Raw genomic sequence first — 25,305 nt, 5'->3', positions numbered from 1 at the left:
TACTTTTTACTAATACTCTGATTATTACCACGTTCTTCCTCCTCCTCCTCTTCTTCCTCCTCCTCTTCTTCCTCCTCCTCCTCTTCATCCTCCACGTCTTCACCTTCCTCTTCATCCTCCTCTTCTTCTTCTTCAATCTCCTCTTCTTCTTCTCGATCTATCTCCTCATCATCCTCCTCCTCGTCACCTTGCTCCTCATTATCATCAGAATATTCCTCTTCTTCTTCATCCTCTTCCTCTTCTTCCTCTTCCTTCTCATCCATCTCCTCTGTTCCATCAGTTTCATAGCACTCATCTACTGAAGAGTTGTCTGCTTTAACCACAAAGGGCTTTCTTTTGGGGGCTGGTTCTTGGGGTTGCTTGTCTTGTGTTTTTCGCTTTTTTGCCAAAGGACAGCCATAAACACTGTGCAAAAAGAAAAGATGCAAATTGTTACACTATATTGCAGATTTCTGTAGGTTAGATTGTATAACTCATGTCATTTAGTCATATATTCTGAATTTACAGCATGCTTAGTTGCTGTTCTCAAAATACATGTCTTCAAATTAAAATGCAACTTTGGTAAGAATGACCAAGGGGGAGGACACTTACAAAACCTGTGAAATCACAAAAAACTGTTATTTGCCTGAGTGTGTCACATGTACATGCCAGCATAACAGTTACAGAACTGATACAAATGTGTGTTTTTCCTTCTCATTCTTTTCTCTCTTATGCATGTTACACTCTTTTCTAAGGCAGATGAATATAGTTGAAAAAACAGCAATGTGATCCTATCTGTTAGCTATTAGTACAACAATCAGGAATAAATCAATGCTTCATAATTTTGTAACATTCAGTAAGGTTTTGATTGTGTAAAATTAAGATATGTTTCAATGCTATTTAAATAATGAAAATACAACCACATTCTTAATGCTTTTTTGTTGTTACTATCACTAGTGACAAATTGCTCTTGAATTCTCCACTACAGTGCTCCATTATAAACTCCAACTCTGGGTTAATGGGAAAGCAAGCTCCTCAACACAACCCAACCAGTTTTCATAGCCAGTGTTGGAAGTGTTCTCACATTGAAAAAATAAATAAAACCAACCAACCAACAAACCCCAAACCAAACCAAACCAAACCAAAAAACACCAACCAAGCAATAAACAAAATAATTTCTCACTGAAGTACACTGAAGTACAACTTTTCAAAGCTGAGTACCACTTCCTCCCTGATCATCTGATCTTCTACCAGAGTGGCCACAGGTTTCTCAAAGGTCATATAATTTGTGCTTGTTGAAAGTGATCACCCTTGTGTAACCCGTATAACCTCCTACCCAGAGTGACTGCACACACAAACTATTTTTTGTTTAACGAACTTCCTCTTTGAACTTTTTCATTCTGTAATTATGAATGCTACTCAAGCTACACTGGGTTTTAGTCTTCTTCCTGTGACTAACTAGTTTTGGGACATTTAAACTGTTCTTTCCAGCCCTTACCGCATATCTACCTATAACTTCCTCTTCTACATTATATTTTTGTTCCTTTTATCTCCATTACAATACACTGAGGATCTTTATCATTTTCTTCCACACTAATAATGCCTCATTTTCTATTGACAGACCACTGGAAAATAGGGGGTTTCACCTCATTTAGTAGTACAGATGTACTCTTTGTGGTGTCTACATGGTCCTGATCTTGGCCTGATTTAATTTCACCCCAGCAGATCTGCATTCCAATTACTTAAACTGCTACTTAGGTAACAAGCGTTTTATTTAAGTGCCTGACGGTTTTATTTAAGTTTCTAATTTAGGCATTGTCTTACCTAAATTTTAAAGCACTTGCTCACAGTAGGGCTGGCTCAGGCTGCCTGGCACACACATAACTGAAGAATGTGTACAGTCACAAATGATGGTATTCATCACTGAAAACCTCCTAAGGGAAACCTCTGCGTAACATGGGTACCTCTCTGTGTAGGGACTATACGTGTCTTTAAAATCTAATCCAGCATATCTACATTAAACATGTCCCTCCAATAACACTATCAAGAAATACTGAGTAAACTTCAAGTACCTCCACCTAGCCAGATTACAATCCTCCTCATTTGGGAGCGGGTATGGGGCTAACGGGACAATGTTTCCAGGCACCACCATCAAAGTTCAGGTCAAACAGTGCAGGCTAGAGGGGGAATACACCCATATCCTCCAGATGCCAGGACCAGGCTCCACCCAGCAGGTAGCATGACATGTCCTAGGGAAGAGCAACTCCTAGAAGATGAGCCCCTGTGCACCTGGCTGCAAGAAACTTGGTCTGATACACAGCAGCAAAAGCACAAATGTTCCCTAATTTGGAGGACCCTAAAGCTGGGAAAAGAGAAAGCTAACCTTCTGGCATTTTTGGAGTATATTTGAGATGCTTCAGTGTAAAACCAATAAATACATTGGAAATCTTTGTCCGTAGGTAACCACTCTTGCTCACTGCCAAATGTCTGTCCTTCTCTCACGCTGTGAGTCCTTCTTTTCGCCAGGACCCAGCTGCTCAGAACCAAGAGGAAAGGCAGGACACGTTTTCATGGAGAATATCCCATGTCATCACAGTCAGGCACAAAGAGAAATTCCATCTCCATCAGTGTGGAAAGTGCCTGAAACCTCGGGCAAAAGAAGAGCACTGTCTGTTGTAGTTCTGACCACAGCAGGTTTATTTGGGTCCTTCCCCTGGTGCTATGGGGGTTCGGGAGCTGTCTATTTAAACTCCCCATATGGAGCTCTGAGAAAACACAAATGAATTTTTCCTCAGAGCTGGAATTTCAGAGTGTATGTTGTGCCCAGGGAAATGACCGGCTAATTAGGGAGGAACCTGTTTCATTTAGGTGCCTGACACAGGCTGCAGCCTGGAAAACACAAGTGGGCCACAGCCTGGGGCTCAGGCAGATTTTAGAAACGTGAATATCAGTTCAATGGGATTTAAGCAGACAGGATAACATTTATTGGGTGCGTGTGTCTTGCTTTCTTGATTTCTGTTCCTTCTCTTTGTGATGCATATTGCCCTCACTACAGGTTCTTCAATGCCATTGTCATTAAATGATATTTTCTTGAAACTCTCATCTTTATTTTGTCACGTTGAAAACAGAACATTAACCCTATGCTGCCACAATCTTTGTTCAGTTAAAAACACTAAATACTTGCAAAAGTTTTCATCCAGCAATGGCCCCGAAGAATCCCCTTTGGAATTCAGAGTAGTCTAGGAACTGGGGAAGAACACATTAGGATAACAAATACATCTATTTTGTTTTGAACTGCTGTTTAAATTTTTTATTTGGCATCTAAACGTAATTGTATGACATTTTAGATACAAGTTATTGGTCAAATGTAGAAATAAATTGTTGTCATTGCCATTTCTGGTCATATATATATATATATATATATATATATATATATTTATTTATTTATTTATTTATTTATTTTTATGGCTTTATGCTTTTCTATACAACATTTTATAAAGTTTATGAGAATTTTAGCTGTTACTTGGGATTCAGGCCACCCTGGAAAGTGCACTACCAGCAATGGAAATCAATGCCAGTTAGCTGCCGCATCAGCTTTGATGCTTTTATAAATCTCATTAAGTAACTATTTGCAACTCAGCTATTCCAGTTGTGAACTTGACCTTAGTTTTTCATTTTATTTATCTATTCTCAGTGCCTCTGCTCATAGAATAAAATTGAGGACACAGCAGCAACTAACAGAATGAAACACTTGTATATTTTAAGGGTTGGGTCCGGCACTACGGACTTGGGAAGATGTCACTTTTCCAAGGATATCAGTTATGTTAGTTAACTCTGACTCAGCTTTTGTGAATTTTTCCTGATTAGCTTGTACCAAAGTGCTGCCCATTTCCCCTACAACCCTGAATTTGGTTTTGCCTGTGCTTGGATTTGTGGTTTATAAACCTACCATTGCATGGGTTTCTCTTATAAAACCTTTAAAATACTGTCTTGCACTGGCTCCCTTCTGCTCTTTGACTATGTACCTCATATAGCTCACAGACGCCTCACGTACTACAGACTTCATAGTCCAGGAAAGTTAAAAAAAAATCCATGTCTCTCAGAAACTCGGGAAAGAGGTCAGCAGACGTGGTGCCTCCTGCTTAGCTGCCCTATTTTCTTCTTTTTTCTTTCTTAACCTGTTCTTCTCCCATCCTCCGTTTCATTAATTTTTCAGATTCTGCCTCCAGGACACTTCTCTGTGATTCCGGCACGTTCCCTGCGGTGTCTCCGGTGAACGCACCGAGGGGAAGGTGGCGCTGGCTTCCCAGCAGCCTCTGCCCCCAACCTCCCCTTCCGACCACACATGGAGACGAGAGTCTCTCCACTGACCTCTTGTTCCTCGTATATTAGTGAAATCTACTCCTGTTTGTCCTTACAGCTTCTGCAATTTTCTTTCCATTTCCAGTTTTGGCTTTTCTGATCATCCCCTTATTTGCTTATTTTTTAGACTTGTTTATCCCTGCTACAAGCAATGACCCCATTGATTTATCTGTCTTGTATGCCTTTATCCGTCCTTTTATTGCTCACTGTATTTCCCTGGTCAGCTGGGTTTGTCTTATTTTCTCCTCACGCTTCAGCTCTCTTGGCTTTCAGCAGAATATATATGTGGGCTTCCTGAAACACACTTTTAAATATTCCACACTGCTTTGCTGTGTGTCTCAGTCATCTCCGGTTTTTGGAACCTGTCATGAATAATTCTTGTGGAAAGAACACTGTTGAATTTTATAGCAATAAGCTCCAAGAGGACATATAGACATTAATAATTGAAGAAATGTAAGAAATAATATATGAATTTCTACTCCTTATTTAGAAGATGATTTATAGTATTATTTAACTCTCACGCAATTTTTATTCAATAAAAACTTATGACACTACTCATTGATACATTCAGTAGGACCTTTCTTCAGGAAATACATATTTCTTTCCCAGAGCTAAACTTATTGATTAGTATATACTTTATTACTATTTTAGTATCATTTTCAGCATAATTACTATGGTTATCATTTCTAAGTTATAACAATTAAACATATCTCTTGAAACATATATAGTATAGGACCAGAGAGTTCAAAGGGATTTTCTAAACGAGATTATTGATTAATATTCTCCTCGCCATTATATGCCAACTCACACATGAAATGGTGGGACATGACACCTATGTCTGGAGAACTTTCCTCTTAGAGTGTCTTACTGCCTCACCTGAATTACAGAGGGAGCTCATGTGACTAATAAGGTTCAGTCAACTTTAAATACTATCAGCCCTTTTTTTTTCATTTGTATCTCTTTCCTATTGAATCTATTATTTCAGAAGCCTCAGGCTGTAAAATCTAAGTCAAGAAAAATAAGATTATGGCAATTTATGCCTTAAATCTAAAATCTAAATATCTTTTCTTGGAGGATTGCTTTTTTTTTTTTTTTTTTCTCATTAGTACTTGAAAAATCTTATGAAGTGTTTTCCAACCTAAAAAGTGTCCCCAGCAACTATGCTCTCATTCTTTCTTTTTTTTTTCATGTGAGAATTTAATTTAACATAAACGAAAACATTTGGCACGTAATAGAATCTAAAAATTTACTGCATAGATGCCAAGTGAGGTTATCAAAAAGCACTTAAGTATCTGAAGTGGCACTGAGATGGTATTTTATCATATACAGTCAAGGATAATAAATTAGGAAGACTCTGCTTGGAAGCAAACTTCTGCGTAAGGCTTCAGGCAGAAAGTTCCCAAGGCATTTACACTTGTCCCACTGGATACCATATTATTTTTGGTTTGGACTAGATAACTTCCAAGTCCGTATCTTCACATGAAGACTTTTAGGATACTGCAAAAACAGTCATTTTGCAGATAAGTCCTCTGTCAAATCCAATCTTCAAAGAATAAGCAAACCTAATTAATTTGCATAACACTGCATCCTATTAAATCACTCTCAAAGCAGTGACTACTTTCAGCATTAAAGGGCTGATACTATCAATTGGTAGCATTTGAGCAGAAAATAAATATTTGGATGCCACCAAACCCTACAGGTTGAACTCCCTGCACTCCAGAAGGATGCTGTTCCCAGCAGACTATGCACTACTAGGAGAAAAGTTGGTAGCACTCCTGTTGAAGCTGGACCATTGAATTGACAGGAATGAAAGAATCATAATAAATTCAGCAAAAGAGACTGAACACAGTCTAGTGATTTGCCTACTCAATTGCAAGAATAAACTCCTTTAGCTGAGGATGATTTTTCACTCTTATTTAAATCATTGCTTAAAGTATGCCAAGTTACTACAGGAACAAGCAGCAAACCTAGTGGACAGTAATAACTCTGTGGCAGTAGAGTCAAATCATTTGTGGGAAATTATTTTTGATCTCTAAGCCACCTGGTCAGGAATCTTTTGTACCCTGTGGAAGTCCCATGTAATGTCTGCATACTGTCCTGGAATATGGGAGATACTGAGCTGCGCTTTTCCAGGCTGTGAACGGTAAAGAACTTTGCTGAGTATTCTAATCACTACACTATAGAAGAGAAAATGGGAAGAGCAACAAGCTAAAGTTCAAGAAGGACACGGAGGTTTTTGAGCTTCCATTTCACAGAGATGGCTAAGTGCAGCCTACAAGAAAGAGCTAGCATACACGCGTTTTGGTGGTTCCAACAACCTGGATTAAAATTGTCTGTGCTAGCGTCCTGCCTGCTATGAATCCCAATCTAGCAGACTCATTTATCCAAATCTGCTTTCCAGAAACCTGCTGGCAAGTGAGCCAGAGCCTTGAATACCGTTCCAGAACAGGCATGCTTCCTGCAACCATCGCGCTGCCAAGCACCACAGCATCTAAGGCCACTTACAGAATCACTGCCCTCACTCCTGTCTTCTCAGCTGGAAACAGGCACCAATCCAGAGTCAGTGCTTTGGAAAATCTGTGTTGCCATCCACATTTTACATGCTTAAACATTTTCATAAAAGTGGCCTAAATTACTATGTTGTTATCTATTTAAACTATAATTAAAACTAACAATATCTTCAAAAATACAATAAAGTAATCTCCGCAGTTACATTGTATTTCAGATTTTCCTACTAACTTCTGCTTCTAGTTCAATAAATCAGATTATTATAAGCAGGAAATGCTTTTATATGTGCAGTGTCAAAACGCATCATCTTTACTTCACTTATTTGTACCAAATAGAAGTTTGTTGACTTTTCAGATTAGGTACAATAGTATCTCAGTTCAGTGAAAACTATTAATTTACCTGAACAGGTACAAGTTGGCCTCATAGGAATGAATGCAATGTAGAGCATTCTACCCCTTTTTTCCTTCTTGTTTGTGTTTCAAATATTTGTGTAGTGCATTATGGAACACTAAAAAAAATGTCAGTAGTGACCAGAAGCATGCTGGATCTGAAAAGGTAAAGGCAGAAGCTGTGATGTCTTCTTCACAGAGCTTTAAAAGCCAACTCAGTCCTTTTGCACTTCAGAGCTGTTTTAAACACACAAATAGCTAAAAACATAGCACTGATCTACTCAGGTGTATAGCGTTGTTTAACCAAGTAAGCCCTATAGAAAAATTAGTATATTTTTTAAAAAGTATTGGAAAAGGAGTTAGGAGTAAAAAACTCGTGAGAACAGAATGATGTGCTGAAAGTAAATAATGCAGCTCAAAACTTACGTATTTTCTTTTTAGAAATTCAAATATTGAAATATGTATTTTTAAACAAAATGAAGTGGACTCGCTTTGATGAAGTGAATACAGTCACAGTAACTTAAGTCAAAATGAAGATCTTTTATTTAATTGGATCCTATACATCTCCCATGTCAAGCGGCTCCTCACCCCCATTCACTGAGACTCCAAACTGGCAGATCTGAACCCTGTGATGAACGGTGGCAAATTTACTGGCTCATCTGCCCTCTGGCTGGCAAAACTATTTCACCCATTGCCAAACTCTGCTCTTAGGACATGACAAGTGGAAGGAAACTTTAAGTTTTGCAAGAATTAACCCATTTAAACAGTAAGTTTATTTAATTGGTTGAATTCAATAGCTGTTCAATGGAGAAAAATGAGGCACAGTAATGTACTGCTAGGTGTTGTTCAAATAAACAGGAAAAACCTCAGCCCTGGAGAGCTCATTTAAAACAAGATGTAAAAAAATAAATGTAACAAATCATGAGACTAAAAACTTATGTGGCTGCACAGGTTAGCAAAGTACAAGCCCTGCAGTTGTAGATCATTCAAAATTATTTATATAAATAAATCAATATAATATTTGATTGCCCCATGACTTATGATGTCACGTATGGGGTTCATCTCTCACCTACCCCTAGGCTTCTAAAAACTAAGTCTATACATGTCAAGTTAAGCTCCCTTCATAAGTCAATGCAGAGAAACTGGGACCTCCTGGGAGGCAATTTATCTCACCTTTCTTAGACAGTCTGCCTATCTCTCCACTGACAATAAAGGGAGTTAATGGTGATCAACTTATATTTCTATCACTTAGGAATCTGTCAAAAACGAGAGAAATCCAACTCTTTTTCTCTTTTTTTAATATACTGTATGTCCATTCCCAACAAAGCCAGTACCTAGCAGATTTCAAACCCAGGTACCACAACACTTTTATAAAGAGAAAACCAAACCCCTGCTTCTTTCCTTTCCACAGATGCTGTATCACTTAACACAAATAATTCTCCTCCCTATATTTTAGCTGTCTTTTCAAGACTCCCTGCATGATCCAATGTCAGACAAATGCTGCAGTTGCACTGTACTCTTAGAATGGCAAATACCCAACTTAACTGTGTGTTCAAGAGCCGGAAGCCACAATTGATTACGTCTTGTTGCCAGATCCTTGAATGCAGGGACTGATCAAAGAAACCAGGACAGTGCAAAGAGTACAGGTTTAATGACTCATATTGATTCATTAGATGAAATGCATATAATCAAGTTTTGCTAAGAGGCTATTGATTCTGTACACTTCAATGTTGATTTACGTGTAACCCAGACACATGAAAATGGGAACATGCAAATCCAGTGACCACTTCTGCACTAACTCAAAATCCTGAAGTCCACATTTACTTCAGACATCTAAACTGGAAGAAAAACATTGGGAAAGAAAACCCTCTATTTTTCTACACACAGACAAAAACTAAGTTGGCTACACTGAGCTAAATCAAAGTGGTACCTGGAGCTGCCAGGTACACAAAGATGTCCAGCTTTGCGTGGATCCTGTATTTTCAGACGCAGTGGTAATGACAACTCTGTTTACAGGTAAAGGGCAGGGCAGGTTCCAATTTATTTCTTTTTCATGATAACATGATATGATGAAAAGGGAAAAGTTCATAATGAATTATTCATCAATGTGAAAGGGTTAAGATACGCTACAAGAGCACATCTGTGTTACAAAGATCTTTTCATAGTCACAATGTTTGAGCCTTGGACATGATATGAAATCTTTCTCTTCCAGTATTTTAAACATAATTGCTTTGAAGCAATTCAATATGCTAAGTTCAAGCATTCAAAAATCAAGGGAAATAAACTGCTGGAAATCAAAGGTGATCCATGTAGTTATACTGTCAATCATTTACCAGCACGGCTAGGCATGTATTAGTAGAATCAACACCCTTAGACACAGACTCAATAGATCATATTTAACAACAACACAGCAGGTCAAACTATCATTCTAACATGTACTTAAGTATTGAGTAATAGAGTACGCTGTCATTTTATCGCATCTCTAATACTGGGCTACTATAATACGATGATCAACTACTGATTCTTATCACAAGTACTCTTCCCATCATCTCTGCATAGATACACAATAGCACTGGCTCCCAACTTAATTTTAACTAAGAAAGGTAAATGGCATTGAATTAAGAAATGTAATACAATACACCGATTTTCCTGCAACTATAGCAGTAAGTATCTTACTTGAACTAAAAAGCTAATGGCTACAGAATATAACCAATGGAAGGGAATAATACTGTGGGGAGCAGCCTTCTAACACAAGAATGGGAGTGTCATCAGTAAATATCTGAAATTACAGAAAATTACAGAAAAAAAATGACAAAATCAAAGTGATACAAGCTGCAACCACTTCAGTATTTATGTACTGGATTCTCACCTCCAGCATAATCTACACGGTACTGTTCTTTGTCTTGCACAGTTGGTTAGGAGTCATTCAAGTGTGAAATATTCTAAATCCTGGTTTTTAGAGGATTGAGATGTTTGAATTTTGTTATTTTTGGAAAAAAAAAGTAAAAAGATTGTGCCTTTCTATAACATGAAGAATACATGATTATTCTAAAACAGAATAGAAATGACAGCATTCTGCCTTATTTTATTGCATTATGGAGCTGCAGCTAGAATTGGACTCTTGGTAAAAATGTTAATCATTATTAATACACATTAGCAAACATTATTACAAAGGAACTGAAAGCTTATCCTCCGTATTAATTTTTAACAGTGCTTGCCTTCTTAGTGGGCTCTACACCCAAAAAAAGCTACCATAAAAATCTATGTGAGGTAAAGAGGATTTCTAAAACACCTTTATCATTATACCTCCTTGAGACTAATTTCTAGGACCAACTTTTGATACCAGCTGTTGTGCGTGGCAGTTTGCTACTGCGTAAGTACAAACTTATAACCAAGACTTTATGGTCTTTGCTCTAGATGGACAGAGCTATTTTAGTATTATGTAATTTTCAACAGTCACTAGAGTCCCTGTTAGCAGTTCTGATCAGAGACACGTTACAGCAATCTGGGTTTCTAGACCCACACAATTCTCCTGCCCTAACTTTTGCTCAGTGTGGCAGTAATAGGGCACATCCTTCAAGAGACACAAATACAATGGCACTGGTTTTTCCACCCCATGCAAGCATGAGGCAGGTATTGTCGATTATTATTTTCACCTCTGAGAAGATGCTGCCACACACGCTGCCTCCCACCTTGTGACTTACACCCTGAAAAACACATATTTGCATGTGCTAATAATCTACCAAACTAGTCTCCTCCTGCAGCACACACAAGTTGCTTTGTTGTAATATCAGGGAGTCTTGCGGGTGGGAGTTCAACTAAGATACAAGCTCACTTATGTCAAAGAAGTTGGTTCAAGCCCTTGGCAGACTCAAAGGGCAAAACTGCACCTTTTATGCTAAGTTCTTTTTTAAGTTCCTTTTTTTTTTTTTACTTTATTATTTTTTTTAATTATTTTTTTAATTATTTCCCATTATCAGAAGGATTAGAAAAGCTCTGCTCTAAAAATGAAAGCTTACCTACCGGCTTAAGCACATGACTCCAAAAGCCACATGTCTAGAACTGGGCCTCAATGGCATTGCCTTATTCTGGCCTCTTTTGATATTTCTGATGAAAGGAGGATGCCTGTTCAAGAAAAAATAACCAAAAAAAAAAACTCCAAAAAAGACAAAACCACAAACCACTAACTGAATTCCATCACATTCTAGTCCAGAATAGTGAGGCTCCAACTTGACTCATGTCATGATTAAAAAAAAAATACTACAGTATATGTTCCTTTTTATAGCTGACAGTGAGCTCTATTAGACTGTAGAAGAATCTCTGACAGAAAATGAAAATAGCCTCCCAAGGGAGTGGAAGCCCCACACAGCATGATTTAAATGTGGCAGCTGGGTTGTGGGTGGAAATGGCGGTTTCCATTGAAAATCTGCTGCCAATATACCTCCTATGGCTTGATTTCACAGGGAAATGTGGCAGTTATCCCTCTCTGAAGTTCAGCTGCTCAGTTTTAAAGATGCACAGACAGGAAAGGCAGCAACAGTCCAAGACTGAATAGAGAAAGTCCAGAATGATGCACTGTCCAAGGACCAAAGCCTAAATTGGAATACGGCTGGAAGTCCAAGCGTGTAACAGGAAGATGGTAAGAAAAGGAATGGATTCCTTAGTTGTATAAGATGAAAGGCAACTTTTTAGAAAGTGTATGCCACCTCAAAGTCTACTTTTAATATTTTGAATAGTTTGAGGCATTCGATGCTTAACACTTATGTCTCATTGAAAGAAAGTTAGCAACGTGTTAGTCACTTTTAAAAATGGTCCCTATTTGGGGCACAGATCTATAACAGGAATAGTTGTGGCAAAATTAAATGTCAGCACACTTCACTTTAAAGTACTTCAGTTTAGATGACTAAGTTCCTTAGTGCATAAATTCCCCAATTGTAATAATATATAGGTATATAATCCTGAGAGTCACTATAGCAAGCATGTTGAATGTGTTATATCTACGCTAAGAAATACGAAGTACCATGAAACAAATGTTGTCTCTCATTGACGTCTGCATCTACTTGCACACCTGACCTAAGCATCATCTTGAAAATATGACTCATAATCCAAAAAGACACTTTCCCATGCAGGTACAAAAATCATGCCTGTAGTGTGGATGGCTACTTTATTGCTCTCTCTTTTGATACAGGCAGTCTGGTACTGTTTCCTGCCTTTTTTTTTTTAACAATTCGGGTTGAAACAATTGTCAATTGGAACCCACCCACCCAACCTGCTACGGCTCCAGATCTGGTTTCTCCAGAGTATTCCTTTAATGTGCTTGGGCCTTATCAGGCTGATGGAGAAACGGAAGCAGTGTGTTGCTTCCTGAGGTAGCACTCTCATTGCTGGTCCAGGATGTACAACTATCACTAAACTTTTCAGTGAAAGGGGATGTGGCTGCTATGCTGACCACAGAAATCTGTGCTGTCTCTGCATGTCAGTGTGAGCAGAGGGAGAGAACACCCGCTGTGCCTACTGGGTCAGAGGACACTGGTGCAGGTTCAGGTGATCTGCAAATCTCCAGCGCTGTGGTGTGTAGGAAGCACCCAGTAGCACAGCTTAGCCTGAGCTGGCAGCACCTCTAGGCACACATCTGTGGGTTTTCTATTACAAGTTGGGTCAACTACAGGCTCAGGATTTTTGTGGATCCTTCTCTTGGAGTTCAGCACATAAGCTCTATTTAACTTGTGCTCTGGAAGCTTGCGCTTGTATTCTGGTTCAGGTGACTAAATGCTTTTTGTGAAAACCGCAGATGCACAAGTTTAATGGTAAAAAACTTTTTTCTCTCATTGTCTAATTAACATGTATTAACCAGAAGGCGGGCCAGGTATCACTGTCCATTTAGTGTCCATAATAACTGGAGGGTTTTGAAGGTAGGGATGACAAGCTGCACAGGTATGATGTCAGTTCAAAGTATGTGACATCACGTAAAGTTATATCGTAATGTAGCCAGCAGTTAAATTTTTCCTGACATCTGCACTAGATGATTCTAAATTTCTTTACATATTAAAAATTAGGCAGTTTGGTATAATTTCTGTTTTTCAGAACTTTTCTCTTCCTGGGAAGTTCTTTTTTTTACAGGCTTTTAGAGCAACATAATTACAAACTACCCTGGTGTAAGAGTAATGAAATTCTATTCCTGCTTACACAAGAGATCAGTTTAATTCTTAGTATACATAAAAAGTTAAAAAAAAAAAAAAAAAAGAAAAAAAAATGCTGCTAGCAAATCTGAAATAACTGTGATAGTTCTGTTGTGGTTCTACCCAAGCTATTAGACTCTGATTTCTAAATCTGACTGCTATAATTTTCAATTAACAATGAGAATTATAGTAGATAGAAAAAGCTAAATGTTGTCTCTGTTTTATAGTTTTGCTTAAATGTTGACATTTTAAAGAAGTGGTTCCTCCTCTAGTCAACGCCATTTTAACTGTTCAGTCCTCCCTCCTACATCCTTTTAATAACATAACTGGAAGCAGCAAGCTTGACTGCTAAGATATGAACTTAACACAGCAGTCAGAATTTCTTTGTCTTCTTTCTTAAATGATATTTGTTTTGTAACTGACTTCGTTTCTGAATCCGTCTTTCCCTGTGATCTCTTTAGGTCTCACAAGCTTAGCACGACCAGGCCGCGCCAGTTCTGAGTGTGTCAGTATTTCCCAGGAGCACACGGGTGCTGCAGAGACAGTGCCATGACTCAGAAATCAGTACACTGTCCCTGCCCCCACCACTGAAACAAATTCTTAGCTCGCCGTTGTGCAAGGGACAGAAGACTGTAAAGCGGGTAATTCCTTATGTCACATGGAATTAAAAAGAAGAGCTAAGTGTCTGTGTTTTAAGAACAAGAAATGTTTCATTTCAAAGCCCTGCTCAAAATAAAATCATGCAATGACATTCTGCCAGAATTATTCCTACATTTTCAGACAGATAAACAATCTTTTTCTTCTCTCAGTTTCCATTCCAAACTCCTAAATGTGTGCTGGTAAAAAGTCGCTATGACCAGTCTCATAAGTCAATGTGAATATATTACAAATCATAAGCAACATGACCTTTAGTGTGATTTGAAATAAAATACTTCACAACAGAAAATGCACTGAGGCTATGGGGTTAACATTTGTGAAATGTTTTGATACTAACAGCTGAAAAAGCTTTATGAACATAAAATACAGTTATCGTAGTAAATTGGATACAGAGCAGCTACCCATCTAGTTGGGACCTGGCTGCTTCTACTTCCTTTCGCAAAGGATGGGATATCCAGAGAATTCTCTGAGAAACAGGATTAAAAACCTTCTTTTTTTTTTTTAATTTGGTGACTAGCAACATGCAAACATCTGCAAGACTCATGTCAGAGAATACTGATCATATATGTCATGATATATGACATATCCTCTTGTTTGAGATGACTGTTTGCTTATCCCTGTCTCCTGAAGTAGTCCTTATGATTACTAAGAACCAACAAATCATTAATCCTCTTTGATCACCACAGAAGAAACAGTGCCCAAGCTAGATCTATATTAAAATCTATCAGTAATTCTAGTGCATTATTCTTATTGTCCCCACAAACACTCAATAGCAAGAAATCATTTGCTCATCTTGGTACAAATGAACTTCCAATATAGGAAGGATGGTCTAAAGCAAAAGGCACTGGAGTAGAATTCAGAGGCATGACTCAACTTCTGGCTGTGACGCAAATTCCTTGTGTGGTAGCAGAGAGTCACGAACTGCAAGTTTACCAAGGGAGCGAACGCATTACAGCTCACAGTTTCTATGCTTAGCTGCACAGTGAAATTCTAACATCCAAGTGAGGTATGTCTGCTCCTCTTCTAATACCTAGGGACATGTAGGCACTTAACACACAGCAGAATTTAGATGCTGTAATTCAAACGGGAGGAAGATATTTTCTGCAGCGGGGGATTTCCACTCCAGGAATTAATCACCTTAAGCCTCCTTTTTCTTACAGAAACAGAGATGAACTCAGTCTTTTGACTAGGAGGTGGTCAGAGGAGGAATCACGATCCCAGTCTTAGCCGTTATCTAATCTAGAACATACAGAAACGTGTGAGAAATTAGTATTTAATATCCTCTTTGCCAGGGGTAACTGAAGCTTCATTTTGCACCTCTCAGAAGACTGCTTGCTCATGAGGTTTGACAGTAATCTGGGTTGAGAGTGCCCACTTCTCTAATACTTCATGCAAAAGAAAACATTTACTTTGTTCTTTGCTACTGGTGAAAGATTCATTCCATTCCTCTCTAAAATAAGTGTTTGTCTTCTATAGGAAGTGCCAATGCTGGGAATGGAAACAAGGCTCTTCTCTCTCCAAGTGACTTCTCAAAATTACAAAATTATATCCTTCCTTTTCCTTTTGGATATACTACTGTCCATAAAATAAAAAAGATCAAGAAAAGAGAATACAGACATCCTGCCATCTTAACTTCTTCATAGTCAATGCAATTTCCCAGACAATGGGAGAAATGTCCTACCTCCTATTATTGACAGAGAACAAAATAGCGTGCGCATGCCATGTTTGTAGAGAACGCAAATTGGAGGACTTTGAAAACACGTGCTGTGCTGAAATAAGCAGATATGAGATTAGAGATGTACTAACTATGCCACTTAGTATGACATAGGTAACAAGGTGTCCAAATAAATGTTTCCTGGCAGAAGACTAAAAACTTTGACAAGTTTGATGTTAAAAGTACAGCTGTAATTTGACATCTGAGTTAGATAGAAGTTAAGGGAGAGCCCACATTTTGGCCTGGGTGACTTAAAGCAGAAATGGAACGCATTCCAGTTTTTATCTCTAGCTTATTTCTGAACATCTATTCCCTGTTCACAAAGTACAAGTAAGATTTTCTCATGGAGCCATTAAGAGGGTAAGAAAGCAGTAGCAGGTTTGTATCGTTGGTGAATTTCTTTCATGAGTATCAGTTGGACAGAAATAATTCATTCACTATTTGTTCATTCAATTTAGTGACCGGTTCATTACACTGAGTTAAAAAAAATGATGGTAGACAAATCTGTCCCAGCCCCAGGGAACTGAAATTTAAAAAGCTGTTTTAAATGGCTGGTATTGGCATTGAAACCAATCATACCCTGCCCTGTCTCATTCAGCTTTACAGTATCACACATTTCATCATAAATCATAGATTTAAGACACAGACCTAATTTCAGGCACAGGAATGTTTTCTCTTGGGCTCTATACCCCTTCTCTACTCTTCCAGGCATACTTACAGGGTGGCACAGCTGGTTCTTGCAAATAGCAAAAGGATATTAGGTTCTGAAATCCCTCTTCAGGTAATGAATACGCTTCAAGATTTTCTTGGGAAGGTGATTCAGGGGAGTAGCCAAGAAAGTAACTTGGTGGGTCCACTCATCTGGTTGAAGTTACCACCATTTACAGTGTCCTAAGCTGTATAGTGCTGAGGATGTCTTCACGAGCTATCTGTCCCCTGGGCATTTGATTTTGTACTGTAGATGTATTTATTTAGATGTATTATTGCCATCAAAGGTGGCTCAGGACTATCTCTCCTTTCCCTGTCCTGAGCTGACACCACTAGAAGCAGTACTTCATATCAACCACTAATAAGAAGTGATGTCTTTGGAAGGGCTGTCTCAACTTATTGAAAAACTTCAATATAAGTCTTTAAAGACACATTCTAGTATATTTTTAGGCGGGGGAGGGAAGGGTGTGTGAAATCCACAAAACTATTATTTTTTCTCTTTTTTCTTACAAACTTGTTTTTGTTTTCTGACTACTTCTTGTGCCTCATTTTCCTCCTATTTCTACATATAAATCTATGTGGATTTTTGTGCTAGCATGGTCTAATGATTTAGAACAAGAAGACGTAGATGGACCTTGGTTTCCAGTTCCTTCATATTTCAGTTGCTTTCTTCATTTCTTTGTATTCCTTTGCTACCCAAGGCAATACTCGGGTGCCTGATCTAATAAAATATGAATATCTGAAAGAAAAGGATAACTATAACAATATTTATTTTTATGTGATTTCCCCTGCCCCTTTTTTGGATGATGCTATCAGAGTTCAGATAATTTTCACTAAGGTGGCAAGTAAGGTGCAGGGCAATGCTGTTCTCTGATAGCATGGGTGTCATCTATGGATAAAACTTTAAAAAAGTCATCTATGTTATTTATGTTGGCATGGACACTGGAGCAAGGAATAACATGGGGTTCACTGTCTCTCTAGCTGCCAGTGTTCACCAGTAAATTCTGTCTCCAAAGCCCTGACGTGGGATGCTCCATTCCACAGGCCATTTCTCAGCTGCACACAGTAGCTATGCTGCTGCTCAGAACTGTTGGTAGGAGGATGCAGGCAGCTCCCTCATACTCTAAATCCAGTGCACAATGCTGCTCACGGCTTTTCTGGTTTAGTGTAAGGCTAATGACCATGACTACACTCATTATAGAATCATAAAATCATTTAGGTTGGAAGAGACCCTCAAGATCAACCTAAATCTAGCACTAAACCATGTCCCTGAGAACCTCCCTCATCTACACATCTTTTAAACACCTCCAGGGAGGGTGATTCCACCACTTCCCTGGGCAGCCTGTTCCAATGCCTGACAACCCTTTCCATTAAGATTTTTTTTCCTAATATCCAAACTAAACCTTCCCTGGCACAACTTGAGGCCATTTCCTCTTGTCCTATCACTTGCTACTTGGGAGAAGAGGCCAACACCCTCCATGCTACAACCTTCTTTCAGGTAGTTGTAGACAGTGATAAGGTCTCCCCTCAGCCTCCTGTTCTCCAGGCTAAACAGCCCCAGTTCCCTCAGCTGCTCCAGACCCCTCACCAGCTCTCTCCAGCACCTCAATGTTTTTCTTATGATGAGGGGCCCAAAACTGAACACAGGATTCAAGGTGGGGCCTCACCAGTGCCGAGCACAGTGGCACAATCACTTCTCTGGTCCTGCTGGCCACACTATTCCTGATACAAGCAAGGATGCTGTTGGCCTTTTTGGCCACCTGGGCACACTGCTGGCTCATGTTCAGCTGGCTGTCAATCAACACCCTCAGGTCCTTTTCCACCAGGCAGTTTTCCAGCCCCTCCTCTCTGAGCCTGTAGCGCTGCCTGGGGTTGTTGTGACCCAACTGCGGGACCCGGCACTTGGCCTTGTTAAACCTCATACAGCTGGCCTCAGCCCAACAATACAGATTGTCCAGATCCCTCTGTATGGCCTTCCTGCCCTCCAGCAGATCAACACTCCCACCCAATGTGGTGTTGTCTGCAAACTTACTGAGGGTGCACTCGATCCCCTCATCCAGATCATTGATAAATAGATATAACAGAACTGGCCCCAATACGGAGCCCTGGGGAACACCACTTGTGACTGGCCACCAACAGGATTTGGCTCCATTCACCACAACTCTTTGGGGCCAGCCAAATGCACATTAATAAACAGATGTCTTAAAAACTCCCACCTTTTTAAATTTCAGAATCAATATTTTCAGAAAAATGTCATAGAAATAATTCACAAAATACGAAACAGGGAAACTGAAGTTGACACTAAATGTAAAGTTGTCTCATCATCACAACTCAGGTAATTGTGTTCTATCCTCCAGAAAAATGTTTTGATCCAAAAGGCACTAAAACATAAGGTTAGATTTCTCTGACATCAACAGTCATTTAACAGGTCTTTATTTAAATATCACATAAATATTGGAGACAGAGGTTTGGGCCCTGTGTTTGCAATAATCCCACATATTTGCTTCTGTCTTTACATCTTAAGATGCCTGAAATTCTCTTTCTGTTTACAAGTGGGGAAACAGAGGCATAAGGAGATGAAATGTCTTGCCCATCGTGTGAATCAACCCTGTAGATCCTCTTTTGCGTTATGAAAAGCACAAATTATTCAACCTCAAATGATTTATTTCTCTGATAAGAGAACACAATGTTCTCAGCAAAGCTACTAGGCCAACCAAATAAATTTCCCATAGGCAAAGGAAAAATGTGTATAGCTCCTTCCAGTATCTTGCTGGGGAAATCATCTGCCCAGTATTACTGGATGTTCTGTTCTTTTTTTTTTTTTAATTTTCTTTCCCATACTTTCTGCATGGTCTTCATTTATTTTGTGGCTGATGGCAACATCTCCAGACAGGTTCTTCCACAGCAAACACTGTGGCTGTAAGTGGGCTGCTGCATGAGAAATATGCCCAGCACCTGCCATGTGAAAGGAAATGAGCATATCATTTCAGCAACACACAAGCCTGGGGACCCGCTGCAGAAAGCGCATCCCAAATCTGCTGTTTGTTGCTGCTGCACAGTTGGGTCGGCACTTTCCATGCGCCTGCCTCTGATTTTATTTCCCCCCACTCTTTATTAGGCAAGTACTCCTGGCACACGCAGATCCCACAACTTGCTGCCACTGAAATTGCTATTCCCAATCCAGATGGTGGGAGGAGGAATTGAACTGCGGTTCCTTTGTGTAGTCACCTCTATACAATGGCCACCAGCATGCAGAGCCACATGCCAATTGCTGGTGTATATTTGGTTGACGTTTCAGACCCAACTTTGCACCCTTCTAATCATTAATCAACAATCAGACAAAGGATATATTGCTGAACCCAGACAGCAGCCAATACAGACCTCTAATACATTATAGATTCTCTGTCAGCACATTTATTTATTGTTTGCAGTGTTCTGTTTGAAAATCCCTGCGCTCTTTCACTTTATTTATTTATTTACTTATTTTTCTTTAGCTGGATTTAACAAAGCAGTGCAGATTCATTTATTAACATTTTTTCACAAACCCTGAATGCTGGATTACTTAACATAAAATACATTTATAATATTATTCTCGGTATTTACCACAACTTGCCAAAATCTTTAGCAAATATGCCATTAAATTAAATAGTATTATATTGCATAGGCAGTATCAGAGTATGGTTTTTCATCTGCTAAATATCCAGTGAATCATTTTACCTTTATTTAACACTATAATGAAGGCTGACTACCAGCTTAGAGAGAAATGAATATACATTTGTCTATACTTCCAGCACTCAGTGGCATTTGTCACAGTATCATAAAAGCAAGCAACAATAAGGACCACACTGTTCTGTGGTGAGGCTTGAACACAAATGCATCAGCGGACCTTGGGTCCTGCGCAGCGTGTAACCATGCTCTGCTATCAACTTAATGTTAAAATTTGTATGTCCTGGCTTCTGATTTATAATATCTTTGATAAATAGTAAAAAGGACAGGCATGCACTAAAGTTTATGGATGGAGTGATGGCATGCACAATGATGTCTCATAAAGAATAAAGGGGGAAAAGTTATTTATTCTTGTGGATTCAAGAACCAAAATACAGATAGACTGGCTGCGTGCACAGAATTTTTCATAAATATCCCACAGTGCACCCTGTTGTACAGCAGCCATACATTAATTAGAGCATTCAGCAGACACTGCAATGTGTTACACTCACCCAAGTGAATCTTCATTTTTCACATGCAGGGCCTCACTAATTAAAATCAGCTTTGCAATTAAATGTGGAAAATTGTGTTAAACTTTCAAGCGTGGTTTAGAAAAAAATGTATTTATTTTTAGGGTATTTTATTTTGATGCAAATGAATTTTCCATCAAAGTGAGACCAGTAAAAGGGAGGTATGAGGATTTCTCTTTTTTGTATTATAGATGCTCCTCTCAGTTGCAAGTTGCAATGCTCCACTATCTCTCTGCCAGTACCTGGCCCTGTTCCAATGCTTTTAGTGAGTGCTATCTGTCAAGGCATGAATAATACAGCCCCTAGGCTGTCGGCAGAATCCAAATGAGGCATACATCAGGAAGCAAGCACTCGACTTTAGCTCCAGAACATGCTCCTGTGAAGACAGGCAATTATTCACCCACGGCTGCAGCCATGGCAATCAAACTGGTGGGTGAAAAGGTATATGAAATGAAAAAATTTGAATAAGAAATATGGCACAACAAGCCACAGAAATCCAATAATTTTCTAATAAGAGAGAGACATTTGAGTCTTTTAATTTTGAAGTTTGGGAGCCTGAATTATTTCACTCATTCTGTTCTAAAATATAGACAACTAAACTACAGTATATAATGTCAAGGCAATACAAGCGTATGTGGGGCTTTTCCTAATCAAAACAGCAATGTTAAATTCTAAGGTATTTACAAATTCAAATAAATCTGTTGTATGAAGTGATAAATCTCATACTTAAAAATCAAAAGATGGTCAAAACAATTCTATCTGTATAATATAATAGAAACAGAAACAGTCTAGTAAAGCAACAAAGCACTGGCTGATATCGAGAAATTTGATGGAAAATTAAAATGCAATATATTTTAGAAGGTTAGGGATAATTCACACATTATAGATCCAAACATTATTTTATGATCCCTCTTCATTTTTGAGACTGGCTTCTTTTTGCAAGACACTGTATCAGTGATCAATGAAAAATAAATCCCTTACAAACGCAATATGAACTGAAGAAAAGGCATGCAGAATTCCTTGCTAAGTTGTTTTTTATCTGAACTCTTATTTTCAGCAATGAAATTGTATCACTATTTCCATTTGAGATCTGAAATGTTTATAATTTGGCCTTAACAATTCATCCTTCACTGAAATTTGATGCATATTGTTTCAGACTAAGACGGTGCTTTGCTTTAATTTCTATACAATGGCTTTATTTGCTTTCAGATATGCACTGATATATGCATTAAAAGAATCGTGAATTAATATACATAGTGTCATGCCATCAGCTTAAGATTCTTTTTGGGGCTCCTATTTGTTAGAATGTGTTTCATTCTGAAGCATGTGGCATTTGGAAAGTGATTAATCCATTACAGAATCTAATTGCTTTTGTTACTTGAGAAAAAAAAACAAAACACTATAATGTGAAGAAGCTTTTGTAATGTGTCTACACACCTACTTACATGGCAAAGCATAGGCATCTATTTGGTATATGATGTGTTTAAAAAAATGCTAAACGCAGAGCAACACAGTAGATTGTAATAATTCTAAAACCATCACTCACATCTACTCAGTAAATAACACAGGCCAGTTTGCATTGTGACTCCAGAGTAACTACTGTGTAACTGTGGAATTTGTTCCTGCAAAACCTAGACCAGAAACTGGACTTGCTTTTACATTTGCATACATAGAACATGAATCCTGCTGTCTTTAAAGCTGATGAATGAAACTGGCAAAGTTCCTACTAATAGTAATGAAACAACACTCAATCTATGTTTCTCTTCAGATATTTAGCAGACAGACATCCTGAAAACACAGTTCTGGGAACACTCTCCTGGTGTGGTTTGAGTAACTGCTACATACCCAGATGGATTGTTCACAGCGAAAAGTATTCAGGGATCTGGACCAAGCTTATTGTTCAAAATTAATTCACAGGTCTGAACATTCATTATTAGGCTGCTATCCGGAGTGGATGTGAAGAGCTACCAACTATACCAAATAAACAGCATCAGGAGTATGGTCCAGGGAGAGGGTCTGGTTTTCACGTCGAGGTTTGAATTCTTTCATCCTCTCCAACACTATCTGAATGTGTTTATGGCTTATTTTTTGGTTTTGGTTTTGTTTTCATAACTTTCACAAGCTTTGTCTTTTTATTTTTTAGGACCTGGTGCTGCAAAGATCCATGTGTTTCTTTAACTGCACACTCTGTGAGTAGTTCAGCTGGCTGCAGGTGCCTGGAAACATAAACAAGTAGTACTGAAGTCCTACCTGTGTAAACTCTAAGGTCTAGGCACTGCCTCCTGCTGTGCAACATCAACAGTGCTAGAGGGTTCACGATAGCTTTATGTTTCTAGGTAATACTAAAACACAAAAAGAAAGAGCCGAGTCTGCTCTGAAGAAGGCGGGCGCACCACCTAACTTTGGGCACGCACGTTCAGTGTGCGCACTGCGCTGCTAATCTTTCCCCAACTTTCTGTGCAGTCACTGAAGAGAGGAACTTTTGCTGAGTTAATTTTAGAGATCCTGGCACCCTGGCCTGAAGTGCCCTGCAGAGCAGCCTGTCCATCTCAGCTGTCTTGTAGCGTGACCAACCAGCAAGCTAAAATTAAGCATCAAACCTAAGAGCTGAGAGCAAAGTACCAACTAAGTCACGCAAGGTTTCACTTCAAACTAAGATATGACACAAAGAAAAAGTCATAAATGTGGAAATGATCAACAAGCTGTTACCATTACCACCATTACCCAACCAGTACCAGCCTTGTGCTCTGATACGCCTCAAAGGAAACACCAGTGACACGTAAGGCCTGCTGGTTTCCCCAGCTAACCCTAACACTGCAGCCCTCCCGTAATTAAAAATACAATTGCAGTACAAAATATATGATAAAGGTCTCCTTTAACTGCTACCTGATATTTTATCAGCACAAGAACATTTCATCCCCTGAATCTCTCTGAGAATTTTAAAGGATCTGTTTATTTCACTGCAAGTTTAATGTAGTATCTGAACACGGTTTTCACTGTCACATTGCTATCACAATCACAACATTATAATGAAAAAAAAAAGCCCTGAAATTCCAGAGACTTCAAGATGTTATAGAAAAAATAAAATTCTGGAGAGCTCTGACTACATCTAGTGGAAGCAAATACATTTCATTCCTAATAACGAGCCAGTCTGGTATTGTGAATGGAAAGGTCTTAACCTCATTAAAATGCTCTCTAGGTCTTAACGGAATTGAGTTAGGCATCAGCTGAGATATGCAATTCCCTGAACACATTAAATTTTTAAGACAGTCTGATTTCCTTGGAAGAAATGTTTGAGGGTCTTTCCCACTCAAATGGCAAAACAGGAAAGAGAAAAAGATAAATTCCTTCAGGTTCTTTCATAAACTTAAATTTAACATGTGTTGGTTGGATTACATTAAAAAATAATTCTCTTTTAGAAAGTAAATATGTATGTTGCAAACCTCAACAAAGAACTTTGTGCTTTTACACTAAGACATACATTGGTTAAATATATTTTGATTAGTGGACTGGCAATTAGGATGGCAAGAAAACATAAAAACCCCACAAAATATTTAGCCAGGAGACAAAAAAAAAAAAAAAAATTTGGTGTATTTCCAATTTTTATTCTTTGTGCATCCACCCAAAATTTCATTTAATTAACAGTTCTCAGATTCAGTCTGTTCGTGTACTGACATACCAGAATCATGTCAAGAAAGCAAAATGTGGAATTAATGTCTCAAAACAACATGTAATCTTTCCATACCTCACATCTATTCCTTCCATTGCCCCAAAAAGGGTGATTCTACACAAACACAGACAATTCAGAGCCATTTTAGAGCAACTCAGAAGAAAAGTTGGATTCTTTTTTAAGCTGAAGTGTTTCATTCTGTATCTTTCAAGACTTCTGTTTTTGAATTTGCATGAAATCTCATGAAGTGTGAAGAAATGTACCTAGTTACAGTCTTGTAACTAGAAAGGACATTATAATCATGTCATTTAACTGTTGACTGCTTGTGAAATTACTAAGGGAAAAGAAGGATCCGGTGTCATTCATTAATTACTGGTGATGCTTGTATTTACGTGAAGAAAAATGGACAATAGAAATCCATGGTTTGAAATGAAAACTCACAAGTGAATTCAAAAAGAATTTAAGGCAAATGATTTTGGCTACTTCTCCTAAACCAGTGTTCCAACCTAACCAGATCCTTCACATAACCACAAATGTAATTTAAAAGCATTTGAATACCAGGCATATCACCTTGCTTTAATTTTGAAGGTATTTTCTGGATTTGACCCTGAGTTTCATTCACTCATAAGAAAAAAGGCAGATGAGTGGACTGAGTGGCACTGAGTGGACTGAATGTCACTGTTTGGTATCTTTTCCTGTTTCAAATAAATGCCTTAACCACAAACATATAATTTCAATTTAATTCATTAAAAAATATATGCCGTCATTACAAACCAGTTATCAGAATTGGTGTGAAATATGTGTTCTTATAAACATCACAAGTGCTTTAAAACCAGAGAAAGTCAACAATGAAAAACATCTTAACAGTTCAAGGAGAATTTAACACTGGTTTGAACATCTCTTT

The 25,305-nt window shown here is 38.5% G+C and overlaps 1 protein-coding gene across 26 annotated transcripts in view; it reads right to left on the bottom strand.

The window, feature by feature from the left end:
• The window catches only part of MYT1L (myelin transcription factor 1 like), a 313,684-nt gene that overhangs the window by 108,842 nt on the left and 179,537 nt on the right, over positions 1 to 25,305 (bottom strand). For 23 of the 26 annotated variants that reach the window (XM_021293590.2, XM_021293592.2, XM_021293594.2 and 20 more), the window contains one exon: positions 29 to 405. In XM_021293590.2, coding sequence (XP_021149265.1) covers positions 29 to 405 — 377 coding nt within the window. The remainder of the gene's footprint in view (positions 1 to 28; positions 406 to 25,305) is intronic. The other 3 variants (XM_021293591.2, XM_021293597.2, XM_021293599.2) reach the window with 1 other exon arrangement.

This window comes from Columba livia, chromosome 3, assembly GCF_036013475.1.
Source record: "Columba livia isolate bColLiv1 breed racing homer chromosome 3, bColLiv1.pat.W.v2, whole genome shotgun sequence".
In the NCBI taxonomy this organism is placed as follows: Eukaryota; Metazoa; Chordata; class Aves; order Columbiformes; family Columbidae; genus Columba; species Columba livia.
The sequence above is the reverse complement of the archived record's forward strand: the minus strand, read 5'-3'. Positions and strand labels throughout refer to the sequence as shown.